The 15,396-nt window shown below is 39.9% G+C and overlaps 1 protein-coding gene across 1 annotated transcript; it reads right to left on the reverse strand.

The window, feature by feature from the left end:
- Positions 1 to 4,461: 4,461 nt before the first annotated feature.
- LOC124274301 (neuropeptide Y receptor type 5-like) lies at positions 4,462 to 5,706 on the reverse strand. The gene has a single exon (XM_046709644.1). The coding sequence runs from the start codon at positions 5,683 to 5,685 to the stop codon at positions 4,513 to 4,515; it is 1,173 nt and encodes a 390-aa protein (XP_046565600.1). The 5' UTR covers positions 5,686 to 5,706; the 3' UTR covers positions 4,462 to 4,512.
- Between the last annotated feature and the right edge of the window lie 9,690 nt (positions 5,707 to 15,396).

Consider the following 15,396-nt stretch of genomic DNA (forward strand, 5'->3'; position numbering starts at 1 on the left):
TATATGAAGACACTACTTCATTTGGAAGCAACAATGTCCGGTTTTGTTGGTGAGTGACAGGGTTGCTGTACAGTATTTTAGTTATACCATACCATAAAGTCTATAACAGATGCGTTCATCAACTTGGTGAAAACCCCAACCATTGTGCAGCTAATGGGCCACAGATAAGGAACTTGACGAATTCATGATTTGTGCGGGAGAGCAGGGATCTTGATACTTCCAAGGTAAATTATACACACAGAGTTGAATCGCCTCAGATCATCTGTTACCCAAGATATGAAAAGGGGCGGTGGGGTAGCCTAGTGGTTAAAGCGTTGGCTCGTCACGCCGAAGACCCGGGTTCGAATCCCCACATGGGTACAATGTGTCAAGCCCATTTCTGGTGTCCCCCGCCGTGATGTTGCTGGAATATTGCTTAAAGCGGCGTCAAACCAACACTCAGTCAGTCAGTCAGATATGAAAGTTTCTGTATTCGTAAAACACCGTTGTTATGGATGGCAGCAGGTACTTGTTTAACTACATTAACGTGTAGTTTGCATAGTTGACGCCGGTCTTTGTAAAATAATTTCCTGCAAGTTCCTTGGTTCTAAGACTGCCGTTAATATAAAATCGATTATACAAAGATACCTAGGTTTGGCCTCCGCTACCTTTTACAAAACAGATTACCGTCTATCTTTATGTGTAGGAGAATGAGGAAATTGGCGTGTGTAGTACGGAAATAGTATATATAAACGCCAAAACAACATGCATATCAAATATGAAGGAAATTGGAAAAAGCACACAGTCTACATAAATATGAAATTTGGATATGGAAAAAATGCCCCAGAGAAAAGAAGGAAATTAACAAATGATTCTGTCATTTACAATAAAGAATTTCGGACGTGGCAATACAGCTGTTCAAGCCAGATCAATATGTGCTTTCATTTCCTCAAGGAGGAAGAACTGTCTCATTCGACATGATGCGATGTGAACGTTTGTGCCCCTTTCGCCAACCAAAACCTATGGTTGTCGGTTAGAACTGTGACAAAGTAAGGACTAAAAAGAGGCAGAGTCCACGATTTCAAATAATTTTGCTACTTGATTTAGCAACATGGTGCTCGTGACATTAAGGTTTACCAGAGTGTTTAACATCAAAGACATCATCCCCTAAAGTGTGATTGAGTGAGTATTGTCCAATATTACAGTATATTACGTATGGGACTCCCTAAAAGACTCAACATCAATGATTAAGTGGAACACTGTTTCAGCTCCATGTGGTGTTCAACCCGACGTGTTAACGTTCACTCAGTCATTGCACATTCGTGTGGACGTTTTTGTCTTTGGCAAAGACCTTTTATAACATGATGAATACATTTCTTTCATCTGCAGCTGCAATACGCGTTGTATAATTATAGGTATTACCCAAATGAAAATCTAAAAAGTACCTTGCAAAAATGCATTTACTGTAGACGACAATTTCTATTTTTTCAGGTCTTCAGAAAAAATGGTATTTTTCAATCATTGTTTAAGACAGCCTCTCTTTTTTCTATAAAATCCTCTTAACAGTTCCTCATGTTAATTTACTTGGATTCATAGTTCGTACAGTAAATGTACTGGGATGACGAGTCGGACATGTCATATTGGTTTTAGAAAAAGTACGAACAAAATTATCCAAGTTACCTGAATAATGTGTCAGGTTCCAGAAGTCTACTTTTTCGTTGTTGTTCCGTGTAATTGAAGTCGAACGACGGGTTTGGCGGAGAAAATAGATTTGGAAGTGTTTGGAAGGTAGGTTTGAAAAGTTACTTGGAGTAAGTTTAATAAAACAGTGTTCTTTTTAACCCATCGGGTCTCAGCATTCTTTGCAGATGCAGGGTTGGGCGGGGCGGGTCGCTCCCTCACTCTGAACGGATGCATCGAATATAAGGTAAACCATGACATCTACCGACTACACAACTGCATCTTCCATCGTAACGTGTCTTTTTCCATCGCGACGACGCCATCTCCCAACGACTTCATGATCATCGCACACCTGGATGATGCCATCGCTTATCGATGAAAGAAAAAAAGAAAAACATTCAAAGAAGCTCTTTGTGAGGTTTATTGATATAAGGATAGTACATCACAGTACTAGACCGATATTGTTACAAAAATATATGTTACCCTTGATATTACACACCACATTCAGAAGCGTTGGTGCAAGGGCTGTGGATACCAAGACAGTAATGAGAATTATAGGAAGGGGTACAAAATATAGGTTTCGGATGTCAGAGAACACCTGTTGCATCGTCGGTATCCGTTACACATGTCATTCATATCACATTAACTGATTGACCAACACAGTGCTTCGGGTTGCACCAACATGTTAAATGTCTCAGACCTTTATCATTTGGGGCGATGGGGTAGAATAGTGGTTAGAGCGTTCACTCGTCACGCCGAGGACCCGGTTTCGATTTCCAACATGAGTACAATGTGTGAAGTCCATTTCTGGTGTCCCCCGTGGTGATGTTGCTGGAATATTGCTAAAAGCGGCGTAAAACCAAACTCAGTCAGTCAGTCAGTCAGTTCCGTTTTAAAAGTTGCACCACATCTTCCCGTGTTTTTAAAGGCGTACATTGGACTTGTATTAGTGACACTAGCTGCAACACTTCATGAACACCTAGCATTGTCAGATCTTTGAAGGGCATTTAGAAGTCGAATGCATCGTGTTATTCACAATAAAGAAGTTGACATCCATAAATGTTGCTTTACCTGGTATCATTACTATTTGATAGTGATTCTTAAACACAAGCTTAATATACGATGGTTGGAATCCCACAATGAACTCTGCTTTAGATAGTTATGATTATGGAGTTGGTTTTGTCGCTTTGTTGGCAGAGTTCATCATCAAAAAAGTTTAAAAAAGGATAGTGCTTCTTGAAAACCAGACCGCCAACTACTGTCGTTTATTCTGAACAGGATGCGAAAAGTAAGGAAGATAACGATCATGGAATGTTATTGAATAGGATAGGATAACGTATTTCAAACATCACCCGAATGCACTTCCACCTAAATAATTCAAAACAGGATTTATAACAGAAGATGTATTGATCTTTATCCGACAGGCGCCAGCATCCCAGGACTTGTTTGGTAACTGTATCAATCAGTCAATATATCTGTGCCGATAGACTTGTAGTAATGAGTTAGGTGATGACACGTTTCGGTAGCTGAAAATAGCTCTATTGTTGTCCATGTACAAGTAGAAAATTAAATTGAGATCAATATGTGGGAAGCTGATGGTGACTCATATTTGCAAATTAGCAATAACGGGATATCTGACTGCTTGACCTCATCGTACTCTCTCGGCCAATTTACTGTAGGTGCTGGGACCTAGAAACCCATCTAAAGGCAATGAATGGGACTACATGTGCACGACATCTTGATGTAGCTAATATACGCAAATTAGCAGTTTTCGTCTGGACATTTACAAATATCATGAAACCTAAAATTGGACCTTGGATCATCAGGCAGAAAGAGATCGTAGCATAATTCTCGTACATTGAAAAAGCGAATAATGGTATCTTCTGGACTTGTACAATCGTTTCAGTTGATTTCAATTTATTACAAGCTATCTAGGCGACTGGGGCATTACATACAGAAATGTATCTAACTGCGATGTTGATATGCTTATATGTCAGGTGATATGTGCATCTAAAAGATGAACTAACATGTGTTCTCTCAATGCACATCGATACTCCCACGTGAACATTTCGTTGATATTCAACGGGGTACAGTGATTCAAAGGTTGACTGGTCATGCCGAAGACTGGTGTTCAATTCCCCACATAGGTACTATGTGTGAAGCCCATTCTGGTGTCCCCCGCCTTGATATTGCTGGGACATTGCTAAAAGGGGCGTAAAACCATACTCACTATTCTTAAAACTACGAAAATATTCTGTTTCATGTAAAACCCAGCTCACTCACTCACTCACCCTGTGTCAAGAAAAATGAAACTATATGTGTATATGTGAGATATTCTCTGTCTTGCCCTACTGTGGTACGTGGTCCGTTTGATGCATTAATGAAAAGGTGTACCGCCGCGAAACAGGTGAGAACAGGTATACACATATAGGAGTTAAACAATTGCCTTATTGTTGTTTTTTGATATTCCAAGAAATATAACTGGGTACACCTATAGAATACCGGATACCTACCAGCCATATTGTTTAGTGTCACGTCACCTTAACGCTATCCTAAACCTTACCCTAACCCTAACCCTTACCCTTACCCTTACCCTAACCCTAATCCTTACCCTTACCCTAACCCTAAACCTACCCTACCCCTAACCCTAACCCTAACCCTTACCCTAACCCTAAACCTTACCCTAACCCTATAACCAGGGATAATCTACGTCTTCTATTCTCTCTGCCCTAACCAAAAGTAAACTCGCTTGCTTTCAAAGATGGCGGAAGGTATCCGGTAATCTGTAGTCTTACCTAAAACTGCACCACATGGCAACAGAATCAACATTGATCTACAAGTTTTTGTCACGTGTTATTCTATCCGTCGTTCATGAACAATGGAATATCCCCGATGGTTGTGTGTTGACATAGTCAGCATGTCTGTTTTGGACCGGTGTGTACTGGCTTCTATGTATTGGACCATATCCACCGAGCTTGATATCTTAGTACTGGCCCACCTCTGTAGGTCACGGCGGAAGTTGGAGTTGAACCATCCGTAGACAACCGGGTTTATACACACTGAACACAGGGCCACAAGAAGGCAGGTGGCATGGATGAGGCGAAAATCCTTGTCCTCAAACACACCTTGGTCAAAGTCTGCCAGGATGTTAACAAGAGTTATTGGTAGCCACGTCACTGCAAACAAAACAGCTATGCTTGTTAGTAAATACATATTTTTACGATGGCTCGCCATATTTCTCTTAGCTCGGTGAATCTCCCTCAGTGAGACTTGTCGTGTGTTGATACGAACCCGAAGAAACCGGCAGATGAGAACATGGAGCGTGATGATTGCGAGAACTGGTAGGAGATACTGCATAAGTAAAACAGCCACGGTGTAGCACATGAGCAGCTCGGACGAGTCCCAGTGTTCAATACAGATGGAATACAGGAGGTAGCGAGACACACCCATCACATCCTCCACGCGGTTAGTCAACAGCTGCGGGAGGGACATGAAGAAGCCCACCAGCCACGTCATAGGGATCACATATTTTGTCTTCTTCTTGTAGTGACTCCGAGTCACCGAGCATACAATCACACGGTACCTATCCACAGCGATTGCCACAATAGTTAGTGTTGATACTGCCACATAGGTTGTCTGAAGCGTTGGGACAAGTTTACACAGCACCAATCCCAAGCGCCAGTTCTTGAGTGTCATCCTGACCAGAATAAAAGGCATACACATGATACATGTCATGATCTCACAGATGGACAAGTTGAGGATGTACCAGTTTCTTGTGGACTTGAGGTTCCCGTTCCTGCAGATGATGAGACATACGACGATGTTACCGGAGAGACCACACAGAATGACAAAACAGAAGAAGACGACCAGAACAAGCTCGGTTTCTGTTTCGAACCAGTGGTCCGAGACTTTGTAGTCCACAGCCACTTTGATGAGGTCATCGATGGTGAAGTTTGGAGAAAGATTATATTTATTCATGTCCATTATGGATAGCAAGCTCGTGGACAGGTTGGCCATTTGGAACATCTAGCGTTTGTACAGGCCTTCAGTCACCTGCAAAATAAGTGGGAGATGTTTAGTACAAACTGGGACATGAGGCAAGCATCCCAGTGGCTGATAACATGAACAACAATTCGTGACACAGGGACATGACGTCATAGGCGGGTCACACGTCATTCAACCAAACCATATTTGTATACGACTTCACGCATTTGGAAACAAATACACAATATATTATGTTGATCCAAACAATAAGGTGTCTGTCTGAAATTATAAGACAGATATCATTCAATTTTCTGAAAACATAGCTTCCTGAAATATTGGTTCTTCGTTATTGTATGACTAATTGTATGATGTATGTAGGAAGGCGCATGTACATTTCCACATCCATAAAAAATATATGCTAAAAGCAGAGCCAATTGTACAATTTCCACTATATCACGAGCACATGGTTATGAATCACCATCATATAGTTGATACCAATTTTTCTCGAAAATGCCAGCGTAAACGGCACCCGTCGCCGATATGCAAAGGTTTATAAATTGTTCAAATCAAAATGAGGAATTTTATCCATTATGTTTGCCACCAATGCGTAAAATGTTAAAAATTCTTCCACATTTGTACCATAAAACATTTTGAAAGCTCTGATGAAGCCTTGAATATATTGTAGGGCTAACGTAGAAACTATGTATCTTAACATAACCCAATACATCCTCTGTACTAATCAGATGTATTAATACGCGTTCATGCAAATATATGAAAGGTTTTAGCATCATTACGCAAATTTGGTATTTCTATGTCAATGAGTATTGTTAAACACCATAGATTCATGCATATATATCACCGGAACATTAACACGATAGACCCTGGACGAGACAGGCCAGTGATTGAAAACATGAGTTTCGATCAAAGGTTACGACGACAGAATCAGAGAAACTAATCTCCATTTAGAGATCCACTCCTACGAAAGGCGATGATTGACACGTATGAGGCACGGAATCCCGCCGGGGAACTTATATGGAAATACCCCAGAATTGATGTAAATTGTAGTGATGGTCGTAAAAACCGAATGCAAAGATTTATGATGTCGTCTACGTGAAGTGAAAAAGTTAGAATATTCAACGCATAATCCACTTAGATAACTTGTCTCCGAATATCAATCAGGAGTTTTACCATCGTTGAAATCTAGAATGCATAAACCTATAGATAAATGCTCTTTTTACGTGATTTATACAAAATACATATGTGATAAATGTACCTTTTAGTGTCCCCGAAACGCCCAAAGAACAGATCAAACATCCTTTAGCGACTTCCGTCCCCATTAATGAAGCCATAAAAATCACCACACACCAAATTATCTTCACCAGTTTCAGTTTCACTCATTTTACTTCCGGGCTTTGATTCCCAGAGGGGAGAAGGCAATTATACTTTATTTGGCTCGTGATATATTGACTGCATCAGGGGACTGGATTCATTGGTCCCAGATCGCAAGGCGCTAGAGAGGCTTGAAATAATTGGCACGATCATTGAATGTTATTGAATATAGACATTTAAGAGAAACATCTGTTTCAGAATCCGAAGACAAGAGACGCCAGACAAGCTGATCACTTCGATATGTAATTTTTATTACTACTCAGTTCACATAGTTTATTTACTCAAATCATTAAAGTGGTACAAGATACTTTATAACAAACCTGTATCCTGGATATGGCCGATATTTAGGTTAATGTATAATGCATGATGTTAAGCCACAAAAGATGTGCAGCTTCGGCGAGCCTTTAGCGTACAGATCAAATAGTCGCCTTCCAAATCTCCTGGATCTACTCCTGGAGCAAAAGGATTATTGTTCCTTAAGTGTTCAGCTTGTTTGTGAAATGGTTGCTGGTTCTGTAAACATGTCATAAAAATAGCCATACAGTATCTTAGTTTAACATTCTCTTCATCGCACATCACTCGGCAGTAGACTTTACCTACGCTGTAGCATAATCTGAGCAGCCTCTGAGGTATGTGAAGATAATGGGGTTTTCCTGGCCTCCTGCTGACCTGCTGTACAATACAGAAGAAAGTCTTAATAATTTAGACAGGTCGGTATTGGCGAAACCCAGAGTTTGAAAAATCAATAATGAAGCTTTTATGGAAACTTTGATTGAAAGCTACATTTTCATTTCAGCAGCAGTTGCTTGAATTAACAGAATCACTATCAACGTTCAAATAACTGGACATTATAGCATATACACGCACGCAAGCGTGTTCATAAAGTCATGCTGTGTAACGACACAAACTCACAATAAGCACCCAGTAGACTCATGTTTAGAGATATTACCACCTATCCATCGATTTCAACGTTTGCTACTCAGTACCTTCAATAACGGCTAATGTGTTCAAGGTGATCATTCGGTAAAGACACATTATGGAATCAGAGTTCCTCGGGGGCAGAATCAAAGTCCAAGAGTAGCGCCCAGACTCGGATTCTCACAGAACTTTGACAAGTAGTTAAATGTTGAGTCATTAAGCCCGGTAAGTGCGGAACTTGGTGAAAGTTGTGTAACACTAATTGTGAACAGTTTTATGTTAGAGGAAGAAATAGTTTTCCCCTAATATTCATAAAGGAAAGCAGTAATGGAACAAATATTCGCGTACAGTTTTACCGCTCGATCAATCATTGCGATGATTTTAAGAATTCGATTTTCTTTTCAACAGAAATAAAGTAATCTAAATCCAACTTTAGTGATGGATATGCCGAACATCGAGGATGTCCCTTAAACCGGTTCGGGGAAGAAGGCGATGGACGGACAGATGACAGACAAAGCGCCGCACTATTGAACACTTTTGTAGAATGTTTAATTATACATATTGCATTCTGAAATTTGGGTTACTTAGCCGCATAATGGAGTGACTTTGTGTACATAAACTTGACGCTATTAAATTTACACCAAAGAATATCATTTACCTGCCTTTTTCGGTAAAACCAGAAAATATTCTCGTTCTTGCGGAATTTAGACACTGACACTCTACCTTAGAGAATACAAAGAAAGGAATGTTATCGAAGTATGGAAACCCTCTCCGTTGAGTGGATATGTTATGTGTACGATATCAGTTGTGGTACAACTATAACCCACTACCAACCCGGCCTGGTGTAGAGTACATTTTAGGTAGTGTGACAGGTAATCACACAAAATGAGACGTTTGCTGGGAAATTATTGACAACTCTGACTAGTATATTTAGTAGATGTTGTGCTTGTCACAAGCTATTCAATATGAGTTCACATGGCTTCAATGGTTGAATGTACACTGCACTGCATCATTGCGGCCTCTGTTTAGCCTATATGAATACTGCACGTTTTCACATTCCAGAAGTGTTCATCACTACTCGACCTGTGAAAAACAAACTGCAAAATAGAATACCACAGCAAACTACCGTTATAACGGCCACGCCTACAACGAACCTGTATAACAAAATGTTTTGTTGGTTTTTTTGTTTTGTTTTGTTTGTTTTTGGTTGTTGTTGTTTTTTTTGGCATTTACGTTTTGTTTTTTTTTTTTTTGGGGGATTTTGAGACTCTTCAGAAACGTAAGACGTGAATATATGCATTGTGCTATTTCTCAGCTAAGAAATAGATACTTGATACACACTGTTACGTTTTTCACAAAGGATTTCCAGCTATAGACACCCGTTCTAGAATGCATTTACAATCTAAGCCAACGTTTGGCAGCATTGGGTATTAACTTCCTGGCATTCACTCATTGTACAAAACACGTCTGTTTGCGTAGCGGGGACATACAGAGACGTCAGCTGTCATGTTTGAAAGTGTTTCCTTGGACCTATTTTTGAAACTTTCCAAGGAGCTTCCTACACGATGATATCCCTTGCTTCGAGACACCCGGTGTCGTTATTGTCATCATTCGTGAAGGAGGTATTTGAGTGCCGCTTATCATTACGTTTGTCGGAATGGACACATGTCTCCGGGTTTGTGGCACACCTTCCGGGGATCTGACAGTCAAGGGGATTATTTCCACAGGAAGCGGAAGATGCCTCTTACATTTCAAGACCTGCTCAATACAGGACGTAATAACTAGGTTCCCTCGGAAAATGAAGATCCAATGCTTCTATGGCCGTATACACTGTAAATAACAGCGACATGGCCGTTTTCAATAATCAAAAACACAACTCTACAGCGGTCTGTTGTACCAATCCAATGCAGGACATAATAACTAGGTTTCCACGGCTCCCAATGATTCCATGGCCATATACACTGTAAATATCAGCGACATGACCATTTTCAGTAATCAGAACACAACAAGCGGTCTTTAGTACCAATCCATTACCATCACTGTCAGTTTATGAATCACTTTCACATAATGCAAAGTGTTCAAGACCAGGGGACACCAGTTTAGTCGTTGATGCCTCAAAATGTGAAAGGACCTCCAAATTTTTACCATGAAACCTTTTGAAGGCTCCGCGGCCTTGAATCTTGTAACCTTTACATAACAACAGCTCTGAAATGTTGGAAGAAAGCACATGCCCCAGTTTATCTCAAAACAGCAAAGACTGGAACTGCACGAATACATGACATCATTAGAAAACTGTCCCTTGACTATTGGAAGTTGAAGTCATCACTCTCGTGGAGGACGATTCTTGTGGATCTGAATCTGTATGCACATATAAAAAAAGATGAGGGAGTCTCACTGTCCTCCTGTATTAATAATTCAGGTTGTTGTAATAGCGGAAGGGAATGGCGGCTTTATGATCATGGTACGATAATAGAAAAGTGTTCACTGAGACCACAGCACTGTCCGTGATAAGGTAACAGTGAATCACATATTTTACTGTCATTTGTCCAAAAGCCGTTCGTTACAGATGTACAACGCATCAACCTGTCAACATCGGGCGTGACCGTGAAAAGATAAAAGAACAAATTGTTTGATGTCCTTGTTTACTTCAGTAATCACTCGGGGCGGCGGGGTAGCTTAGTGGTTAAAACGTTCGCTCGTCACGCCGAACCCCCGAGTTCGATTCCCCACATGGGTACAATGTGTGAAGCCCCTTTCTGGTGTCCCCCGCCGTGATATTGCTGGAATATTGCTAAAAGCAGCGTAAAATCTCACTCACTAGTAATCAATCTGCGCTGTCTGAACACTGTCTGCAAAATAACCTTTAGAAACATACCAGAGTCATATACATGTATAACTGAGTAACCTGATCAGTTCCAGGCTAAAAGGGGAATAGGCATCTTATAATGAAATATCCGCTAGGTAGATATACATGTAAGTACATCTCCGAAGTTAATGGAACTAAATGTCGAAATCAATGACATCTGAAGTTCACTGAAATACAGTAATTGTATGTGTATCGTTGGGATTCTTCACAAAATGTTTGGGGAGGGAAAGAAGAAGTAGGCATCACCTTATGCACTAGTTGTGCCTGTTTCTTTGTGTATACAAATTGGAAGATTATGCTAGGACTGGCAACGTCAAACATAGGACATCTAGTCAGTCAATCAAATTTGTTCAATAACAATTAAACAGCCAATTCTCTTCTACTGATTTACCCACCCCAACCAGAAATAAATGGCAAGAAAACAATCAAGACTATGACAAGAGGGATGACGTCACACCACCAGTTTTCCCTTTAAGTCAAGCAGTATTCAAACAGCTCCTGTCCTTAATGTCTATATTTCACAACTTAGAGGATGCAATTGATCATGTTCTGTCGACAAAGGTTTCAAAAGCCATCACGCGGAAGCTGCTTGATCAATTTCTTTTATGCAAAACAACTGCAAACCCACTTAGAGTAGACATGTGGTGGACATTTCCAAATTCGACGTATCATTGACCAACAGGTAGTTTCCTACTTTTATTTACCATATGTTTTCATATTGGTTTGCTGGAACACTTGACTTCCCTGCGCATTGTGACAGGTGCCACCGAATGAGTGGCATGTGCTCATTTTTCTAAGAACACCTGTCTCAAAGTTAATTGTTAGTCGTTCATAAACATGTTATGGTCTGACTCGTAAATGCAAGTGGTTTCAAAATATGGAACTGTTTGTGCCACTTCTTGTATGTTGAACGGGTAGAAACTAAAAAGCAAATGGTGAACATCTAGAGAGACAGGACCCGCCCATCTATTTTGATAAACGTTAACGATTACAAGTAGTTTTCATGTTTGCGTGACAATGTTACGAGTTTGAAAATAAAAATGAAACTACATACGAGGACACACGCTGCAGATTGAGGACACAAACGACCCGAAGCAATGAATCAATATTTTGAAGTTCAAACAGCCAAGCAAATTGTAACGATGGCACACAGATGAGGATAATTCCAGCTGTCGGATACTTTGATAATTCGAACATCCCTTAATGCTAACAGGCACATCCACACGTTGATCCTACAAGAGAGTGTGATGCTTCATCGTAATGTCGTCATACCTGACCTATAGGTTGTCCGTACCGATCAATGACGTGAAGTAGTATATTATCAGATATGTTATTGACATTTATAACTGACATTTACGGCAGTAATATCATTAAATTTTGATAAATAACGATATGATGTCTCAGATATATTTCCTTATGTTTACTAATGAGATAAAGTGTCACTGACATTCCTAGTTTGTCCATTGTAGATCAGTTAATGAGACCGATGTCTGCAACTCCAGAAGACAGCGTGTATTCAACAAGGAGAGGCATTGAGCGGGCTGGTTCCGGATTGTAGCTGGTATTAGGAAAATGTATTATATTTAATATAAATTGTATACTTGGTATAGTATCAAGTTTGATAACAAAATGAGTGAGTGAGTGAGTTTAGTTTAACGCTGCACTCAGCAATATTACAGCTATATGGCGGCGGTCTGTAAATAATCGAGTCTGGAACAGACAATCCAGTGATCAACAGCATAAGCAATTGGGACCGATGACATGTATCAACCAAGCCAGCGAGCCTGGCCACCCGATCCCGTTAGTCGCCTCTTACGCCAAGCATGGGTTACTAAAGGATCCTTCTAACCCGGACCTTCACGGGTGATAACAAAATGAAATATGATCGGATGTTTATGGTACTTCATGGTTGACATTCAGTTTCGGTTACTTAATATGACACTTCACCTGTCAGGTTGATGCACTATCCCGTAAGTATAAGTGAGAAAAATATTTTGATAATTATACAAAATCTAAAACATAAGCTTCGTTTTCTTTGCATGAATTTTCACTTACAGCCACTTACTTTCTTAACGAAACTTGTGTTTGGTGGGTGCTAACGCAGAGCAGGTTAAGCGTACTATTTCAGTGTACACCCGGTGTCTTCATTGGCTTTCAGTTCATTCCTACAGTTGTCAGTGATTATTCTCTGACATGAACGTTTACAATCAGTTAAGCTCTTTCTATCAACATTTTACAGGGAGTCATACGAGACTCCTGCTCGGAAAATATTGAGTGACGATTAAATAATTCAAAGTTAAGCTTGATTGTTTAATGGAAGAAATATGGAAGATATTTCCAAATTGGATTCTTCATTGATGTCCGATGCAATTTACTATTTTGACTTGGACCATGTGTTCCACGGGGGCAATTGGCATGCCGTTGCATGTGTTTGTGACGACCGCCCCTTTGAGCAGGAAACGTTAACCTTGTGATAATCATTCATAAACACATGATCACGCTATTATCGTAATCAACTGTGCCTGCAGCCGATATTTTAATGAATATGGAAAGGGTGCTGTCGCTTTTAGAGACGCACCTGTATGGTGAAAATGCAATGTATGAAGCACCTTAAATGCAAACCGTTAAAGTTGCGTCGGGACATTTGCTAAAAGAGTCCAATTATTGTTCCACATATATGAATATAATTTGAATTATCGGTTTGACTATGAAAATACCTTATTGTTATAGATAATACGACCACACAGTAGTAACGGCATCAAACGTACTTCAAACATTGAATACATTACTGAGTCATTAACAAACAAACGACAGGGTAACTTGACTCGCCCTTGAAAATAATGTGTACACAATTAGCGGTTGTCAAACTATCAACTTTCAGTATCAAGGTTACAGTTACTATCCTTGAAATAGCCTTCACTTCTACAACACAGTTTGTCTTATATTTCCTGCATTGCAATAGCCTTGCCAATAATGTTTAATCAAACATATGTCAGAATATTGCTTCCTATTCGGCATCATGTTTGGACAAAAAGAATGATTGTGATAACGATCAGCTACTGCTAACCGTGTATTTATTTCCTTGTCGGTTGTGTTGCTACAAAGTGAGGCCAACCATATGTCTACGTATTCATTTTCGTTTGGCATCAAAGTTGGAAATTATATTAAGAAGGTTAATTCAAAATCAATAAATTATGACTTAACACGTTTAATCTCATGACATTGATCTGTGTGTCTGTCGTGAAATTAATAAAACGCAGAATGACATGTGGCTGAGATGATGATGTTGACAGGTGTAAACATGAAACAACAAAACCAACAAACTCAGATTTCCTCAACCAAAACATATTAGACTGTATATGTTTAATTGGCAACTCGTGTCCTACGCGTAATATATATATGTTTATTCAGGACATAGTGACATCACCGTTAGAAGCATCCATGAATCAATGCTACATCTTCTGATACGAATATAAACTTTCATGGCACCAAACTAAGTTCAACTCAAAATACTAGTATCCTTGTATCTCGTCATATAAAGATCCCTTCCGAACGAGCGAGCTGTAGCACATTCCGCCATTAGACCATAATAGAGTATCGTAAATATATTCCCATTATAGGCACATCAATACATCAGTTCTTTCACAGTGTTATACTCTTTTATGTGGCACATTCGATCTTGTCTGCAACGAAATATAATTTTCGTTTAATACTGCCCGTAAAAGATTTATAAACATCCACCTTATATTTATTAATAAACAACATCTTTACCTGTACACGATGCATCCTGGAACTTGTGAACATCACCAAGAAAACTATAAACCTATCACCATAAGGCTTTCACGGCAGAATCATCATGTCGGACGATCCACCTAACTGAACGGTCTTCAATACGGCAACAATGTTTACGAATCCATCTGACCATCGGCACGTATCACCAACAGAACAACCAGTTGGTAGGTGGCCAATTAATACCTTGTTCAGTGACTCAGAGATGCTCGCCCATGGCACCGTCCTACTCAAATACACAACCACAACCAGAAAGCGCTTCGATTGGCTACAGATTAGTTGTGAGTAACGCCGCCTGACAGTGGGAAGCCCGGGCCGTAGTCACTGCCGCAGTCACCAACTACATCCACCGTCGAGGGAGGTGACGACACTGTGGGGATGTAGGAAATAATCACCGTCCTCCACGAAGACTCGCATAGTATAGTGTTGCATGGACGGAGGCATTCAGCGTTACAATCAATACAATATGCTCTGCCCGAGAATGTTGTATTTAATACATATGAGATTAATAATTCAGACATTAACGACACGAACGTTGATTCTCAGATCTTCAGTAAGCATTGTGTAGCTTCAATATATATTGAAATCACAGCTCCTAACTGTGTTCTTGAAAACCTGCCTGATTATTGATATTAACTGTTTGCTTCTTTTTACAACGATACGATTTGAATGCTATGATTATGTATTTTTCTCTCGTGTGGAAATCTGCAATTATATTTATGAATTTCACATGGACACTGTTTTCAGTTCTATGAGTGTTGTGTCAACAGTTAGACTGTCCCTATGAACAG

Source organism: Haliotis rubra, unplaced genomic scaffold (genome assembly GCF_003918875.1).
Source record: "Haliotis rubra isolate DU_JTF1 unplaced genomic scaffold, ASM391887v1 Scf19, whole genome shotgun sequence".
Lineage (NCBI taxonomy): Eukaryota > Metazoa > Mollusca > Gastropoda > Lepetellida > Haliotidae > Haliotis > Haliotis rubra.

Coding starts and splice junctions, on each gene's coding strand:
- LOC124274301 (XM_046709644.1), bottom strand. CDS start 5,685: ATGTTCCAAATGGCCAACCTGTCCACGAGCTTGCTATCCATAATGGAC.